This window comes from Indicator indicator, chromosome 16, assembly GCF_027791375.1.
Source record: "Indicator indicator isolate 239-I01 chromosome 16, UM_Iind_1.1, whole genome shotgun sequence".
NCBI classification, from domain to species: domain Eukaryota; kingdom Metazoa; phylum Chordata; class Aves; order Piciformes; family Indicatoridae; genus Indicator; species Indicator indicator.
Genome location: NC_072025.1, coordinates 4,965,260 through 4,984,902, shown reverse-complemented (window position 1 = coordinate 4,984,902; position 19,643 = coordinate 4,965,260). Strand labels below are relative to the sequence as shown.

The 19,643-nt window shown below is 41.5% G+C and overlaps 1 protein-coding gene across 1 annotated transcript in view; it reads right to left on the bottom strand.

Annotated features, from left to right (window-relative positions):
• The window catches only part of DAPK2 (death associated protein kinase 2), a 50,843-nt gene extending 33,745 nt beyond the window's left edge, over window positions 1-17,098 (bottom strand). Inside the window, exons 1-5 of the mRNA XM_054388139.1 lie at window positions 17,010-17,098; window positions 12,573-12,662; window positions 11,951-12,433; window positions 7,319-7,445; window positions 4,987-5,084 (exon numbers count right to left, since the gene is read on the bottom strand). Of these exons, the coding sequence (XP_054244114.1) occupies window positions 4,987-5,084; window positions 7,319-7,445; window positions 11,951-12,433; window positions 12,573-12,662; window positions 17,010-17,098 (887 nt within the window). The remainder of the gene's footprint in view (window positions 1-4,986; window positions 5,085-7,318; window positions 7,446-11,950; window positions 12,434-12,572; window positions 12,663-17,009) is intronic.
• Window positions 17,099-19,643: the final 2,545 nt, after the last annotated feature.

Genomic DNA, 19,643 nt, shown 5'->3' with positions numbered 1-19,643 from the left:
TGCAGAAAAATATCACAGCCTTGCTGTAATACCAATTTCCACAGTCTAAGACCAATCCACTCTTAGCTCACCTTTTGTATTAACCAGACACTAACTTGGGCTTATAGGAACCCATGAGGCATAAGATCCCACAGAAAACAGCCACCTCAGCACTCCAGTTTCCACAACTTCAGCAAGCCTTGCTTGTTTTTCTTAGAGAAGAAAAGCTCTTAAAATTGTAGAAGACATGTCCAGTTGGCTCTCTCAGAGGCTGTAGCAGTAACAAACTGCCTGTCTTTGCCAATGGAAAGGATTTCAAACCAGCAAGTGAACCAAATGCTCTTGCCGTTTCTCATGCATACTGCAAGATTTAGTTTTGATTTCTTGTGAAGTTTAGTTCATCAGTTCATCTTGTACCCATACAAGATCTTTGACCTCTGAAGAAAGGATAGCAAAGCCAGACAACAGCTGGAGAAAGGTGAGGCTGGAGATGACTATAGCTCCCAGTCACTGAGACAGGCAAGAAACTGGGACGGCAGGAGGTAAAGCCAGGACACATTTTAGAAAAAGGCAAAGCGCTTTCCCTACAGTGAAAGGACAGTAACGAAGGGAAGGAGGAAACTTCCTTACCCAGAAATATCAGTCCAAGGTTTGTCTCTGTTAAGCGTGATCTAAGTCTGTGTGTGTTGCAGGGAGCTGAGCTGTGGTGAGCAGAACACCATCGCAGGATAGTGCAGTGCTATTTTCACACTGCCCTGCAGGAACGTGCCTTCTAAATGGGCACTGGCATGAAACACTTCCAGACAGGCTCTGTGACACGTTCTACCCTCAGCCCAGACTTGACATCTAACAGTGACACTGCCCAGAAGGCACAAATGTCAACAGCTCTCCACAGCCTGGCTGTCAATAGATTAATGACTCTATGCTACAGCCTTTTATAAATTACACTGCACATCTCTGACATTCTAGCACTCTGTCCACCTACCACCACGATCAGTGTCTGCAAGGAGAACTTGAAAAGGTTCCTTCAGGTTTGCACAAGAATTCTTTTTGGCCAGGTAGACAGAACTATCCACACAAATCACCACAAGGCCTGAAATATTTTGTGAAAAGGCTCTCCAGTGAATGTTGTTTCTGCCCCTTTCCTGGGAACTATACCACTAGCTCAGAAGGCCACTTCATCCTCCTCTTTGCCTGCTCTGGCCTCGATTTAAGAGGTTCCATTCTTGGTTGTCTCTTGCTGTAACCTCCCTTGCCACAAGAATCAGCTTGACCTGCTGTATATTCCCCAGTGAAGTTAGCCTTCACTTCCTCACATTTCTCAAGAAGCATTTCCATTGCTTCAGCATGATTACAGTGATCTCTTACAAATGGCTTACACCAGGATCCTCCTTGAAACAGGCAACACTCTCAATAGACTTCTTATAAAGTTTATTAAAACCAATGGCAAAGGATGCTGTTCAACATTACTTGAATAAAAGTTACATTTAGCAACATAAACTCCTATTTGAGGAAGAACATAGTTGGAAAACATGCTACGGAAACCAATTTTTTTCAAGTATCCATTTTTGATCAACAACTTACACGTTGAAAGAAACAATCTGCCAGAAAGCCTGATGCCTTTAAAGAGTAATAGCATTAAATGCCTGTCAAGACTGTATAAAGCACTCCCCAATCACACAAGCTACTGCCCTTAGGAGAAAGGGAGAGAGAAGAGAGTCTTCTCATACCTCTGCAGGCACTAATGATTTTAAACCACATTGCTTTCCAGCTTTTCTAAACTTGCAGACTAGTATAACTGAGGACTTCTTAAATAAATATCCCTGAATATCCTCTTGTTAATAAATTGTGAAAGAGAAAATAATATTATTTCAATATTCTAGCAATAAGATGGAGTACAGACCCCCAAAGGGTTCTCTTTTTATTTTAAAATGTGGAAATTTACTAAATTCACTCTAAAGGCTCCCTTTTTCCAGCTATTGTTAGAGAACCTCAGCTCCCACAGGCTTCACACTTACAAATCCACTGATATTATCTTGCAGGAAGTAACAACTATACATGTATAATAAAGTACTGCACTCATTCAGCATAGCCTATACTAAGTGTCCCAAGCACAGCTGCTAGAACAAATAAGCCCATCAGCAACTTCTTTTCCCTGTATATCCCCTTTGGAGAAGTAGAGCAACAGAGGTGTAAACCTAAGATTAATGTTTGAAAGGCTGAGGGAACACTGGAGGCTAGGGAGCCAGTTACAGCATACAGCTGCAGCTATGGAAAACCTGCTCCCCCTTTCTGCAAAGTTTTCTCTCACACCATTGGTTTTGCATGGAAGGCAACTGTTTCCAGCATCCTTTGAGTTATGCTTCTAGCTCATCAGTGACTCTGAGAATGATCTGGTTGAGGAGTCCACAAATGCAAGGTTTTAAACAGCTGGATTTGAAGAGCCTTCACTGCAGCTGCCTTCAATGGTGCACAACGAAAGTAAGGGTCTAATTTCATCACCAGACCAGACATCTCTAAGCCTTGTGAAGCCTCCTTTCCTAAGTGCAGTGCAAAGACGTTCAGACAAACAGGTGCTGGCTCTGTCAGCAAGATCCTCTACTTGAAATTCTGACTGAATTCAAGTTAGAACAGGCACTAGGCCTGTAGTAATGACTGGTTTTGTTCTCAAGAAATCACAAACTCATCTAGGAGGACATGAACAGGACAGACTCTTCACAGATGTTCTGTACGTGACTTCTGTCATGCCTTTGTTTTTTAAGGTACTTCTAGTGCTGGAATGGTAACAAATTAAACCTTTTACTTGCCTGTACCTGTCAGTACCCAACAGTTCACTGCAAACATACTGAATTAATAAAATGCATCTACAGGTTCTAAGGGCATCAGTCAACACTGGAAAAGATTCTTGCATTTCAGTCACCACAACCTAACTATTGTGTTATTTTTATTCTAATAAAGCAAGTTATCACTAGTCACTAGGCCTGATCAGTAGCAACTGCTCAGGGATACAGAGCCGTGATAACCCAATTGACGCTCCACATATAACACAGATGAAATAAGAGGTCTGCAGAGCTGCTCATAAAATCTGAAAGTGAAAATACACTGACAAAGACAGTAGGACATATTCATGGCCATGTGTAAAGTACACAACCTGAACACATTCAGAGTAAGTGAGCTAATTCCAGTCATGCTGCCCTCTTCTCACAATTTACAAGGGCAGAGCTTTCCTTAAAAAAATCACACCAAGCAGCAGAAGTCTTCTGCTTACAATTTGTGTATTTCTCTCAGGTCTTTCAAGGAAAATTTTTGCCTACAGATCTCAGTACCAAGTAGACTTGGATTTCTCACCTACAAGAAGTATTAGAAGTAAAATGCTGCTGCAAAGTTTAATATTTCTTTGTCATGTGAGGATGGCACTTGCTCGTTTAACTCCTTCTAGATTATCTAGAAAAGGCCTCTCTTGCAGAGAATACACCAATCAATAAAAGCAACAATTTCACATTCCATGTCTAAGTGTAGTCACCCAGGCCATCACCAAAGATGTAGTGAGTACCAGCTCCACAGGAAAACCCTAGGACCAGGGTTTCCATAACATGTTTCTATATGCATGTTTCCATAACATGCAGCCAAGAAAGGAAGAGTACTGCTGTGACCACACGAGCCTCCAGCTCACACAGATTCAAACTGCAAGGGCTTCATCAGGTTGTTTTGAACTGCACTTCTCCATTCAAAAGGCCTAATGACCTTCAGCTTCAGAGGAAGAGTGAGGTTTATCATCTCAAAAGAGATTGGATTTCCACAATCAATGCACAAACGCTACACAGTTTCCAGTTTCTCATTTTAGCAGAACATACTAGGGCCTCTTAAGTGAAAAAAAAAACACCACACCTTTTATACCCTGCATACACACACTGAATGTGTTTACTGCTCACTGTTGCCAGATTTCCACTTTTAGGCTGATGTTTTCAGGACCAATCATAACATTTAAAATTTAATAGTTGAGGCCTTCCTGAGAGGGAAAGGAATGAAAAAATGCAACAAACCAACAAAATCCCAACCCTCCAAAAATACCTTCCCTTAACAGAAATCTTCTCAACAAATATAAAGATTAAACAGCTAGGAGTGAAAAAAAAAATTAAGATTTGGCAAAGAAACAGCTTCAACTGAAGTGTTTTAATGTAACTAAATTATTGGTCCTTGAAAAAAGGGTAATTGCACATACAGAGTAATTTATCAAAAGCAACTGCCAGACACTGGGAAAGAAGCCAGCATGTATATAGACCTAATTTATTTGCATATTAAAAAGAAAATCATTGGAGGGTTGGACACTGAATATAAACCAGCTATACCAGAACATTGTATGCTGCTAAGTGACTGGGGGAGCCCTGTGTCATCCAGCTCACATACCCTGCAGAGTGTTTAAGCAGGTGCTTATGGTTAGACATGGTAATAGCACATTAACTGTACCTATAATCAATGCCTACAGATAAGCCTTTATAGATTATAATAAATATAAAGGCATCAATTGATCCATATGAAATTTTGACAGATAATATTTTTCAGGAATACATATACAGTATCTTGTGGGCAGAGATTAACGTGTTCTGCCAGTGCTCAGAGGCAGTTGAACACAACAGCACTGTGCAACACTGTTCCAAACAAGTCACATTGAAGCCTGTGTCTATGACAACAGCACCATGGGCTCCTGTTTCCAGGCTGGTTCAGAGAAGGGGCAGGTGAACTCTGTCTTTTAAAGCACCGACACGCGTGACACCCATCTACAAAAGACAAGGTTAACATACCTTTTGTTGTCCTTTATGCAAGAAAAGGAACCAGGAAAAAGAATTAGCATGCTTAACCTTGTTAAAAAACAACAAGCTATGCAAAGTGCAGTTTTGGTAAGGGGCTGTGCATCACAATTGATTTGGGTTATCATGCAGAGTCATTGTTTAAGATGTGGCACATGTAAGCTTGTGAAACACTGTGGTGTCATAAGCACAAACTTACCTTCCTAGCTCTTCCCCAATTTCATAAGCATCTTCCACCTTTTGTTGCTTGAACAAGGCCATGCTTGGACTTTTCATTGATGCACAAAGGTGATGCAACTAGAATACTAAGAAAAAAAGAAATTCATTACAATCTTCTAACGGGCAAAGAATCAGTAAAACACTTCTGGTGCAGCCACTTTGCATCCACTGCAGATCATTCACAGCCAAAGTCACCACTGATCAATCAAAAGAATTAATTTGTCAGCCTCAGTCAAACAGTGGGGGTCAAGTTTGGAAAGTGGTGAAGACCTGTAAGTGAAGAAGGTTCTTAACCCTTACTGTAATACCTGAGCAAATGCTTAACCAGAAGCACAGAACACATCTTGAAATATGTGACAAAGCAACTAATTAATAATTCAACAAACTACTTGAGAATAAAGCATCCACATAACACTACAGAGCTAACACTGGACTCAACATTACAGGATTCTTAATTGCAGTGTCAGTAGCAGACCATGAACCAAAGAGACCACACAGCTGAGCTTCCTTTTTCATGTCAGGCAGTGTTTCTGAAGCACACAGGCAGGACAGCAAATGGAAATCTGAACTACTGCAGCAGAAAGGCATTGTGATTCCATCTACAGGGTTTTCACTGCAACATCTTCCATCAAACACTAGGCATTTCAAATAAAAAAAACCCAAGAGCAGCATTTGTTGTATGAATTATTCTGTGTAACTCTGAACTGTTTCCTGAAGACAATCTTTTAAGTTGATAAGCTCTGAGAAGTCTGGAAAGACAAGCCTCATGTTAGTGCATGTGAACATCACAATGAAATCTAACTATATTGAGCCATGTAGTTATTCCTACCCAAAATAATGTTCATTTCCTTATGAATCCCAGATGCCATTGCTTCAGAGGCACTGGGGACTTCCAAGTTCTATACAGCTCCTGTCTACCTTTAGTAACATTTTTGGTATCTGACTGTGGCACACTATGAAACATATTTCACAAGCAAACAAAGCCCCATTTTGATCCCTAAGAAATAAGCTCAATTGCAAGAAGATCCAGCTACTTTCACAAATCCGCAGACTTATAAACCAGGAAAAAGTATCAAAGAGCAATTGCAGGGTTCCTGCCAAGCTGAAATGCACATATTTTCAAAGACTCTTCTCTTACAAAAGCATATACCACAAGCAACAGTTACACAGCAAAAAGGCAGCAGCTTGTCAAAATGCACCCAGCTTTTGTCACACACTCACCTCAGAAAAAAAGACTGACTGCTCTCTTTTACCCCTTCCTTTTTATAAAAAGATGGCTTCTGACACATGGAAGGTATGGTGAGCATCAATTCCTTTCTAAATATGCTCCTTCTATTGCTTCAAAGGAATAGAAATAGTGTCTCAGCATTTCTCCATGTATTTTTGGGCTGACATTAGCAAAACTTTCACATTCGGACAAAAATTAATTGAGTATTTTAACTGAAGCAGAAGGGCTACAGCATTGCTGGAAGCAGCCTTGCTGGATGGGCTCCACTGAAGACATGATAGCTCTTTCAAACGCTCTGTGAAGCCCACTAAATTCTCATTAATAGATCTCTTAAAGCTCCAGTTTCAAAACTCTGCAACGGAGACAAATTTGCCTCCCATTCCTTCCTCTCTGTGTTCTAGCAATGATCTTTCTTATCCAGCTACCTTAGGTGAATGATAGAAACCACACAGGTTGTGACTCTGAAGACCAGAATAACCACAACACTATTCAAGTGTACTGTAGAAATCATCACTTGCATTAGTAAGCCTCAACTAAATGCATGGCAATGTGGCTTGTTATTTCCACTTCTGCTTCCCATCTCCATCCTTTCTCAGACATCTTCTGGCTGATCCTTACTTTGCCTGTATTTACAGTTTTTCAAGCTGAAGCCAAGTTAACTGTTATGCTACTTTGCTCATTAATTCCTTTCCTAAAGCCATATTCATATCTGGGACAAAATTGTCTCTTTTTCCTCTCAATGAAAATATTCAGCTTTGTAAATGAATTATTGTATTCCTCAAGTAACCTTTCATAATCTCAGAGAAAGCTCACCAGCCAATATTGCTCAGGGCTTGAAGCTACAGTCAGTAAACGTTTTAGTAGCATTTAGGAGAACGAGGGCATCCCTCAGCTATTGGCTCCACAATAAGTTCATGTAATGTTGCTTGCAATTGTTCAGGGCAGGATTTTCTGAAGTGTTGATGCAAAACCTAGTTCAACACCCACAGGCTTCAGAAAAAAAAAATTATAAAAAGCTAAGCCTTGCTGAAAACCCCAAACCTTTTGCTCACTTGAATTGCAAGATTAAGTTCTGAGACCTTACCAAAGGCAGTGCCCACATGTCAAGAGATACTGCTGAGACTTGCCCGAAGATTAAATCACTCAAGCTGACTACTCCCTTCATCAGAATCCCAAGTACATGGCTATTAATACCATTCATGCAAACACACCTAAAAGAAAACCGTTGTTCTAAGAGAGAGAGAGTTTGTCATTCGGAAGAACAAGTTTAAAACATTGCTTTCAGGATGGAGAACCAATTCCCACACCTCTGGAAACACAGCTCTTCACATTTGATTGACAAGTTTACTCATTTTCTATCATCCTCCAAAGAAAACGCCTACTTCAGCAGATGTGTAGAATCAGATAATTCTCACCCCTTTTGCTGATCTTTCAACTTATACCCTTGTTCTGCAAAGGTCAAACCAGCAAGGTTACTCTCAACACCAAGAAATTATTCAAACATCCAACTGAGCCTATATAAGTGTAGCTGTAGTGCTCTTCTCATAGGTTGTGTGTTATGGTGTTCCCAGGTGATGCTAAGACGAGAGGACTCTTATTGTGAAAGGCAAAAGCATTTACTGCCTATGTAACTAAGCAAAGTACTAAGCACAAGCAAAAGCAAAAGCTGAAGCAGAAGCCTAAGCCAAAGCCAAAAGCCTACTACTCTGTTACAGAGTCAACTTACATACTTTTATAATACAGAGCTGTCACATCCCAATTGGCTATCCTTTCACTGACATGGGTCCAAGCAAAGCATACAATAGGTTAATACTGACAAACAAGCCTCTTAACATATCCAGTCAACCTCTGCCTAGTCTTTCTCTTCACTTACATTCTTTCCAACTCAAAGACAAAACATAGCCTTCTCAGAAGTTGTTCAAAGGTTTGCTACCTTCCTACAAGCTTAGAGTCTTGTTTTTGAAGACTGAACACAAAACTGTTCCAAAGTGTTCAGATTCTCAAATCATGCCTCTGCTGGTGTTTCCTATGTCTATCACTTCACATTATCTTATACTGCCTTCCACTCTCATCATTTCTGCAGATCTCTCTCACTGGTTCACACCCAACAGTCTCAGCTGGCAGATGCGCAAAACAGATCCCACGCTTGATGATCCAAGACAAAGGTCATTAGCAAACACACAGCATAAAGGGGAATAATAAAAAGATAGCCTTGGAGCACTTAAAATTCATCTGAAATAAGAATCCCATTCACAAGCACAAACATAACCCTCCCCAGACATGATCTTAAGAAACGAAGGTTGTTCCACATTCAGAGATTTCAACAACAATGCCCTTGTTGGACTCCATTTGTCAGTACAGAGCACAAATATATCATAGTAGGAATGAGAGCCTTAATTTTTTCTCCAGTTGGATGGTGAAAACAGATTGAACAGATAGTCATTCATCTTTGATGCATTCAGAAAAGTTGTACATTCATGATCTGTGGAAAGAGCAAAGGCTGCTTCATTTTCTGATACACTCTATGCTAACACTTCTGGAACATGAGCCCAAACAACATGGCAAGGCTGTATGATCAGGACCACTCCAATCACAGAGCCTGCCCCCAGAGATCATAAAAACCAGAAGGATGGGGCAATCTGTAACAGTGATTTTTGGATCAGACCAGAACTTTAAAAGCTCTAAGGTAAGCCCTGCGAAGGAGATAAACCCTGTGTTCTCCCACAGAACATGCTGTGTCTATTCCTCAAGCATCCATGTTGGGGACATCTATTCCAGATCAATCTCTTTGCTTTAGGACTCCCAGCAGTGAGCAGTCTAATACGAAGGCCACTTTCTACTCAGCAATACTTCAGCTTTTATTCCTGTATCCCACTCCCCTTGAGACATCACAAGCATCATAAAACCACAAGTAATGTTTATCCTATGCAAATGATTTTCCTACAGGCATGTAACAAAGCTGTAGCAAAACCAGAAATAGAATACAGACCTTGAAGATTCAAGTTTCAGGCACTTAGAAACACGTTCTGCCTAATCTCTTCAATCTCCTAAATTCTGTCATACCATAAAACCAGACCTTATTTACCCATAAAATCACACTGTTTCCCATTGTGATTCAAGGCATATACTTAAACATGTATGTTTTGTACAAGTACAAACCCTGGATGTAGATACTCATATTCTACCACAGAAGTGCCCTTTTAGTGCAGCTTGTGCTGACAGTAACAAAAATTAATCTACAGCAATTCACTCTTCTGAAGAGGGTGACAGAATCCACCTTAAGATGAGCAGAAGAAAGTAAACTCCTTTTCTGTCTTTTAAAAAAGGTCTCCATGCACAGCTAAGTTATTAGCCTGTTATGACCAAGTTATTTGATGAGCAATGACTGGTCTACGCATGTCAAATCCACGATAAATATCCATCTACCACTGAACAAGAGCAGAGTTTGTTAGAGGTGGAAACAAAACTGTGGGATCATTTGGCTTGTCACCAGCCTTGCATTTTTTTTCCTTATGATATCTTCTACCCTAAGGTAGAAGAAAACCAGTTTCAAGTGACTGAGGCAAGAGCTGAATAACTAAACTCTTTGGCAAACTCAGAAGCATTCCTGGTGGCATGTTTTTATATCACAAATCAAGTCATACTCAAGCAAACCCCAAAACATATTAAAACAGGCTAAAATAACAGCCTCCCTTAGAAGTCAGGGTTTAAAACCGAAAAATGCCCAAAGCAATTTAGAATCAGAACTGGACTACATTAGCTGTTTGAAAAACAAAACAAAACAACAAATAAATAAAAACATGAACAACAAAACAAACCCAAACTAAAACACACCAAAAAAACACCAAAAAACCCTAAACAAACTGAAGCAACTACCTAAAAAAGAACTCAGTAAAAAACAAAACAAAACAAAACAAAACCTACTTCAATAAACAAATTCGAGTGATACTGTCTTGTAGTTTTGCTGCCTTATGTTGAAACGACACAAATTTTTGTAAGCACTGAAGTGTTTTATTCTATCTCCCTTCTTTCTCTTCTTTTTTATCCTAGAAGACTATGCAAATCTAACAGCAAAACCCAGGTTGTTTTTACCTGCTACTTCCAAGTAATTGTAACCAAAACACATTTAAAAGTTATATTAATTTCAGCAAACCTCTATTTTCACCTAAATATTTTCCTGTCCAAAAACAATAGTGGACAAAACATTTTTCTGTCTGAAAATTGAGACAGCTATGTTCCTATGAAGGACCCAAAACACACTCAACAGACAAGCACTTCAGCCGCATTGTACAATCACTGCTCTTGTTGTAAAGTCTAAAGGGACCCCTTTCTAACCTCCTAAATTCACTCTGCAGTAATTACACTTGTGGTGATCGACCAAAATCTTCAAGCGTATGTACCAAATGCCTTAGCTCTGCAGCTAATTACAGCTCCAAAGCAGACAGCTAACTGCTAAGACTGCTGCTGTAACTGATCCCAAAGCCCTCACATGCTTGAGCGATGAGCTTGGTGCCATCATTTCGACAGACAGGGGGAAGCCCACAATGCTAAGCACGCTGGCATGTCATAGCAGAGCCCCGCTCTCCGCCCCTGAGGCGCCTTCAAGGATTATTGCTGCAGGTAAGACATCACTGCCCCAAAGTCAAGTGAGATCTATCCTGTGCAATCTGCACTTACGGCGTAAGCAAGTACAGCACAAAACCTGAAACTTCAAGAACAGACACCTCTAGAGAGTCAGTTAAGCTTTTCCCCACACATGAAGCAGGTCAGCATACCAATTTTGGTACTTTTGCATGTAGTGACTGACTAGCCTAACGAGGAGCAACTACCACACATTTCCACCCTTTAATTCACATTTTTGTTCTTGACTGTTCTCTAAAAGGATGCCGGCCAGGTCAAACTAGCCTTCACTGTGCTGCACTGCCTTGGAAGTCCCAGCTCACTGGCCAGGAGAAGGAGATGTTAAGCTCAGCAAATCCCAAGTGATGCTGTTTGAGGGAAAAGAGAAAGGAACTTATGGGTAAACATGAAACATGTCACATAGCATTTACTGAATGACATGGGTAAACTTAAGCATGAACACAGGACCAACTGTCCCTGATAGCTTTGGGCAGAAACACCACCACACTGAGCGCCATTTAACACCGAAGAGTGTACTGCTGAAGCCATCACATTCACCAGCCTCTGTGGGACCTACTCAGGAATAAATAACAGCTGCTCTCCGAGAGGATCCGGGGAGCTCCCCTGCCCGGCAGCTGTGAGGCAGCTGGCATGTACAGTCTGAGATGGAAACACCATTAAACACGCTATACAAACAGAAGAACCAAGTGTAAGCCACCACCCGAGCCTCTACAGGACCTTCACACCACCTCCATCAGACTGACCTGTGGGGAGGGACCCCACCACGCAGCTGCTGACCCCAGGCCTTGTCCACGACGCTGAAGAACCGGCGGCAAGAGGGGCGGCCCTGCGGGTTCCCCAGAGCCTGCCTCAGCCAGATAGGCTTCAATGCTGCTCTACTTCGCCTCCGAACTCCAGCGCGGGAACAGAGCAGGAACACCATGAAAACTGCTCAGTAGCCAGCGGGCAGCACAGAAGGACAGACAGACGGCGAGAAAAACAGGGCGAGGAGCCGACGTCGAGCTGGGCAGGGAAGACCCCGAACCTGAGGAGGACAGAGCGCGCGCCGGCTCAGGAGAGGACAACGTTCACTTACCGCCAGCCGCGGCCCGGACGCCGGGCTCCCTCCGCCGCTGTCTCGGTGCCCAGGGTCGCTGCCTGACCCGACCCCACCGGGTGTGCAGGGAGCAGGCTGAGGGGGCAGTGCCGGCCCCCGGCGCTGCTCACCGGAGGAGCCGCCGGGGCTCTGCCTCCAGGCGGCCGCCTGAGGAAAGGAGACAGAAAGCACCGCCGGGCTCGGCACCACGTATCGGGTTGCCGCCGCGCCTCCTGGCGGACCGTCAGGGCAGAGCGGCTCCGTGAGGGAAGAGGGATGTGTCGTGATGGAGCGGGGTTTTCCGGCAGGGGACCCTTGTGAAACAAGGGGACTCCGCCGAGACCCGCCCGCCTGCCATGGGCCCCAGCAGCGGGACGGCTGCTTTGGCCCCTACGAAGGGTGCGAGCTAGGAGAGGAGCCCGCGGGGCAGCGAGTGCAGCCCCGGTGGGGGACGCGGCCGCTGGGCCGGCCCAACGCCCCTTGCTCCGGAAAGAGAAGATGAAAAAAAAACCGCTTCACGGGGCGGATAAAGGTGTGTCCCGACCCCGCGGCGGCTCCCCAGGACACAAACTCGGGATCTAGGCTAGTGGCTGGCACCCCGCGCGGCAGCCCCAGCACTCACCAGGCACTGGCTCCCGCTTCTTCCTTCTGGACAGCAACTGGTCCAACGTTTAGTAAAGCACTCATATTGCCCCAGTTTTCAGCTGCAATCCTACACAACAGTACAAACTCCTTATTTATTCCAGAAATGTAAAAGCCCTCATCTCAAAAACAAACACTGACCTCACTTGTTTGTGCTCCATTTCGTCAGCGGCCAAGCTGCGTTACTCTGCAATGACAACAGTAAGCTTCATCGAGGAGACATGGACAAATAAATGAATGCCAGACCAGGCTTCAACAATACTATTTTGACATGAACATGTTGCCTGAGGACAGCCTACAAGGCCAACATCCCAGCACCTGGTGTCACCACAGAGGGGCAAGCCCTGCATTCCCACATGGAAGGTCCTTCCTGTCCCAGGCTGATGAGGGAATATCTCAGAGGTAGGACCTAATGCCTTCTGCTTTAGCTGATTCAGAATATATGAAAATACTACTGATAATGCTGAATTAATTAGAGAGGCACTTCATTTGCATAAGCTTTGTTGTGTGAGCCTCTATGATTTATTGCATGGTTGAAAAATTAACATTATTCAGTGAAATTCCCTGTTGTTTCAAGAAACCTTTGTGGTAACGAATGGCAGAGGTTGGCAGTCCTCACTGTGGATCCGAGATGAATTACCATACGGTAACAAACATTTGCAACACTGGTCCAAGGAGCCAGAGACCAGAGGTTGGCTTCACTTGTTTATTCTTCTATCTTAAAGACATACCCCAAATCTGCAAAACTAGATTTTCACCCTCTTTGGCATACAGTAATTGCAATATATACTGTTTGGTCTACTAAAATTATTTTGGGCAAGTTATTATCCCACATTTGTTAATAAGGAATGATGTGGTACTGTTCACACCTTGAACAGAGATGCCAGTTCTCTATGCAGCTAAGACAATGCAAAGCCATAGCAAACTATCACACATAAACAGGCAGGCTTTCTCCATTGCCAAAAGGCAGTGCTCTTCATTTCACACTTAAAAAGAAACTTGGCTTCAGACTTGTTCCACAAGGCCTGAACTATGACCCTGCTCGCCTGCCCTGGGAGGGGAGTGGTGTTTACAGCCCAAGAGTTCCACCCAGCTCTCCCACTCCCAAAAGCAAAGTGGCTGCATCTGGCATTACACAGGGTGGAAAACAGGAACTGGGAGCATAGTAAAGTTTCAAAGGGCAGTGGAAGAATTAAGAACTCCTTGAAAGGGAAATAGGTCTTTCATTCTTCACCTTTAGCACTGCAATGTGATACGAGCATGTGACCATCACAGCAATCCTACAGAATTTTTGGAGGAAAAGGCACACAAGGAAGGCCACCTCTTTTGGAGGAAAAGGCACACAAGGAAGGCCACCTCTTTTGTTTGCTCCTAGCTGCAAGGAAGGGGACAAAAGAGCACAGTTTGGCCCAAGAAGCCACAATTGCTTTTCAAATCAAGATAAGCTCTCCCTAGACCCTGAATAACCTTGATTTGAATTTAATATTGGCTGGCCAGCCCAGCAACAACTCCAAGAGCAGCAAGGGTAGATTGAATCTCATCCTTACTGCCATGCCCACAGGGTCTGCAAGTGAGAACACAGGCTCTGTTTAAGTAAGCTACTGCTCTTAGATGGTTAATTATTCAAACTTCTTTGTAACATCTTTGGCAACCAGAGTAAAAATGTTTATGTGCACACAGGACAAGAATGGGAAGGAAAACTCAAAGCTGAGTAGTGTTTGAAGCAGGCAGCACAAACGAAGGTTGTAGTGTCTACTAGCCATGCATTTACCAGTCTCCTTTAGGAAGTGATAAAGAAAGCCCATACCTTTTGTTTCCAAAGGGGCAGTCCCAGGCTTATATACAAGAAAAATACCACTTGACCTTAAAAAAAAAGTTTATTCAGCAATCACAGTGCCTGTAAACATTAGTGAGTCAGTTCATCAAACCTGGAGTCTTAGAGGCAGAAACATAACTTCTGTACACACAAAAGGTAACTGCATTTGAAACATGCAGGCAGGATGCAGTCATTCAAGGCTAGGACTATCTTAATTAAGGTCAAAGCATTTTCATTCACCAGGTACATTGTAGTGTTGAATGTTTTAATTCTTTTTACAACACCCCAGACTAATTTAGGGTAGATAATAGACAGGGTTTTTTTTTACTAATCCTCTGAAATGCTAGCATTGTAGGTGGGTGTAACTGTACCAAAGTATGGCTCTCCATGACTCTACTAACTTCCTTGTGATTAAACCTTTTACCTTCTTTTCCAGCGGAAGCTTTGAAAGCAGAGCACACCCTTCCTTTGAATTATCTGAGTGAATGTAGTTCATGTGTGAGAATTCTCAAAGCTTCAGCATTACATGGATTCTGCTTTCAGTGAGGTCAAGGAGCTGCAGATAAGGAAGCTATGTTTAGCACTTCTAAAAATCCCACAGAATGAACACCTGATATACTGTAATACTAGCAGACTTGGTGTGGCCTCTGCATCTGAGGTATCCAGAACAGAGTGAGACTCTGCAGGTACTTGGTGTCAGCTCAGAACACGCAAGCCATGTTAATCCTTTCAAAGTTAATGAGTTTCTTACAAGTAAGGTATTTAACAACGTACATCAGCTCTATAGGCATCAGACATTATCCACATCCCTGTTGCCATTCCACAAAGAACAGATGTCACAAACAAAGTCCAAAGGAGGAAGCTGGAGCCTCATCTGTTCTTTACCAGGCCCCAGCAGCTGCTAGGGCAACAATCTACTGAAGCTAAATATGCCAAGTCTCCAAGTGAGGATATTGCTCCTGATGCAATCTCTGCCCAGAACTCTCTATTTATTCCTTGGACTTAAATTTTCAGTATACAAGAGATGAAGTCCTTCAGCTGTAGTCCTGTTCTGCCTCAATTGCCACTCTGTCCTGTTTTGCAACCTCTTGGAATACATTTTCATCTCTGCCAATCTCTACGCTTAACAGCTTGCCATCCCACAGCAGAGCTAGAGGACAAGAACTGCACACTGTTTGCCTCTACAAAGATTGATCTGCTTAGATCTGTTATTAAAGTGATCTCACAACTCTTGTTTTTTCCTGGCTCACAAACAGCTGTTAAGTTTTATATCTGAAGTAGCTGAGGTAATTGATAGCATCTTTAAGGGAATCAAGGCAACTCCAAAATGCAAACATCTCATTTGAAAGATGAATATTGAGGCTAGATTTCCAAATCAATTCAGTACTTAAATTTACAAAGCAGCACAAATTATGCAATTGGCTAGCAAAGATTCCAGTAGAAGATTGGTAACCCCGTGTACTAGAGAAGCTTTTGGTGTCAAGAATAGATACGTATGTTCCTTAGGAAGTCTGTTTCCTGTAAACACTCATGCAATTTTAATCCCTCTTCTTTTTCCTCCTCTCCCAAGAAACAGAGAACACCAATCATGAGTTTACCATTCAGTATCACCTACATGCTACAGTTCACATCTTCCTGCTTCAAAGGCAATTTTGCATTTATGTTCCTGTCTCGAGAGGCTCTCAAATCACATTATCAGACAAAACCACCAGCTTTACTACTGGCTTGTTCTCGTAGCCCTTGCAGTTATTTCCATCTGTTATGGGGAAAAAAAAAATAAAATAAAAGAACCAGAGCAAGTTGTAAAGTAATAAACCATTTATTTTTTCTTTACATCAATCTTTATGAAAATAGCATCACTTAGTTTTTGTGGTTCAGATTTCTTGTACCGCATATTGCTGATTTCTAACATGGCACTTATGGGAATATTCACTTAAAGGGCTACGCCGTGACATGAACTTGATTAATTTCACATTTCTCAGTTAAGCATGACTGAACATAAAATGCTATCAAATTTAAGTACATTCATTCCTGATGTCTTAAGAAAGAAGAAAAAAAATCTTTCCCTTTCTGCTGAAATACCTTATATTTAGAAAGACTGAGGGGAAGGGAAGAATCTGTGAGAGATTCTTCCCTTTCTATCAAGTACATAACTGGTAAAAAAATACCACCAAACAATCTGGTAACACTGGATGATAACACTGCATGATAACACTGCCTGTACACATGTAAAGGTGAAGCTGAAACACTGTGCAGTTTTAATAGCTAGAGGTGTAGTGCACCTTTTTTTTTCCCCCTGCTAAACAGAAAATAACAATGTTTTAAACAACTAACCAGAGGTTTCACTGGAATGCTATGCATACATATATGAAACAGAGCAATATTCTGCAAAATGCAGCTTAGTGGTTTGGTTTACATCACATACAGCGAGAGCTATGCATAATGAACTTTTGGAACCTAAGTGCATGACCATGAAGGTAAAAAATAGCCTTAGCAAGTCTTAACTTACATTAACAGCTCAATTTCCTAGTACATGACTGTCAGGAATGTTAAATCCTCAAGCACTGTTTCAGAAGTTTTCCCCTAAATACAAACACTTACCTATGCATTTCAACTTTTGCAGGCCACTGAATCTCCCTGTATTTTTGCTTGGTTTCACTAGGTTTAAATACTGCCTGTGTATCTGGCATGTCCCTAACTAGTTACTACCCTTTGAAGTTACCAGATCAACCACTGTCAGAAAACTGGTCGTCACTCAAAGACATCTGTAACAGCAAGGCAAGCTTCCCTTGACCCTGCTGCTTCCTGCTCAATGCATCTCATTTTTGTTCAAGTGGTCAGAGGTTAGATGCCTCTGCAATTTTTTTGACTTTTTAACTAAGACATCAGTAATGATGCTTAACAAAACAAAACCAACAGCTCACTGGGAACGTGTGTATAACATCATCAACTCAATTCATATTTGCAAGCTAACAAAATACCAGAGGAAGCTTATGGAAATCTTGTAATCTGACATTCATGTATTAGAGTTACATAGTGGTTTAAGAAACAGAGCTACTCGGTTTTACTGTACAGTTGGATAACAATTATGTAATGAAACACAGCAAGAAAGACACACACAAATTTAACCATCAGCAAAACTGTAAAAAAGAAACGGTCCTGTAATGCTGCAGGTTGTGTTTGGTCAGCTAGAGACCTTCCAGAGTAGTTGTGCTTCACAACCTAAAGACTGATGAAATCAGTCCTGAAGTCATCAGACTAGTGAAAACCCAGGAATAACTGACTTGTAGGAACAAATTCTTCATCTTAACATTTCAACTGTTGCCACTAGAAGGAAGATCTTCAGCTTAAAAAGATGTAACACTTGAAAAATGACCAAAAAAAAAAAAAAATCAAAGAGCAGACATTATAGATTGATTTAGAGACCAGCTCTTTCAAAACCCAAGACAGCGTAACTAGAAATTAGAAAATCTGGTCCCATTTTTATATTCAAACACTCATTATAAGTAAAAAAAAAAGAATACAGTACATGCAATAATAAGAAAAACCTGCCTAATAAACTCAAGTACACAATCAAGAGTAACAAGGGAATAAAAAAACCTCAAACTACTGCTTACACCAGACAAGATAGGAGACATTTTAGAAGAGAAGTAACATACAAATCAAGATGGTCATACCATGAGTCCCTCACTGGCAAGAATTTCTTGGCTAATTAAAAGTTATATGTCATAAAGCAGATGCCTACCTTTTACATCAAGAGTAATCCTGCAAGATACAAAGTTTATCACATTAAATATTTCCCTTCCAAATAAACTGACTGTAATATGCTTATTTAAAGACTACAAATACATTCTAAAGCCTCAAAAAAGTGCTGTGAAACAGAAGCAGGATTTCTTTCTGCACATGCTTCAGTTTTTAAAAGCAATTCCATGAGCAGACCTGATGAAAATCCTACTTGTTCTAAGAAAACCAAAAGAAAACATATCAAGTAGAAGCTTAATGCACTTGACCATTCCTGACCACCAGGTTTGCATTTTGCCAATTAACCACTTCCCCGAAGCTGAACTATTTGCTGCCTAGTATGTGAATGCAAGTTTTATGACACATCCAGACACATTTAAGTCAGTCAAACATTTCTGAGGATCTAACAGCTCAAGAAAGAACACTGAAAAGCCCAGATCATATCCAGCAAGAAAAAAGCCTTCCTCATCCTGAGAGCCGTTTAAGAGTACTGCTAGCCACTGAATGAGGCAGAATGGCCTCCAGCTGCACTTCCGTGGTCAGAAACACTAGAACTACACACCTCAAATGTTTTCTTACAACTGACTCATAGGATGTGCATGCACCACTCACAGCCAAGTTGAGCACATGAAGACAATACTGCATTTTTCTGCTGGAAAAGGATCCTGAATTTGTGCACGTGCTGCACCTTTAGGCTCCTTTGATTGATTGATTGATTGATAAATATGTGTTCTAGGAACCCTGTTGCTACCACTATAGCACAATAGTTACACATTCATGCAAGGAAAAAAAATGCTACGTTTCTTTGTAAAGATCAAGATTTTTCTTATTTTAAACCCTAAATAGGAAGAAGCATTCAAAAAAACCAAACATACCTTCAACAGATACACAACTAATTAGCTACTAAAACCTGGTACTCAAGTGAAAAGCTCCATCCTTCTCCCCTAATATCTGGGTTTTGATTGTGGCTTTTTTGAGACACTGCAATCAAAACAGTGAATAGAAACAAAACTGACTAAGTGGAATTTGATCTATAAACCCCTCTGCATTAACAAGAATCTTTACCAACACAGCTGCTCAGAAAAGCAAATAATTATGTTTGGTATCAGCATTTCATTACACACTAAACATCCAGTGACAAACAGGTACTCATTTTACCTTTAAGTATATAAACTCAAGTGTTCTGTTTTGATGATCCACTTATGTGACTTCAGGAAAAGACAGGGGAATGTAAAAGTTCTTCCCGTGCTTCAGTCCATACTTTCCTAGTTTGTGACCTCAAGAATGGTTAGTTTATTCAAGGACAACATAGTGAAAACCATTTTATGAATCAACCAGAAACCAAAAAACACAATGTCCTCCCACACTGAACCTGCACTAGAAAAAACAAAACAAAAAAAAAAATCCATAAAAGCCAAGTGGCAATGAATGTAGCAAACAGAGGATACACTTAATACTGTTTCACATACAGGCACTAACACTGCACTGCAGAAT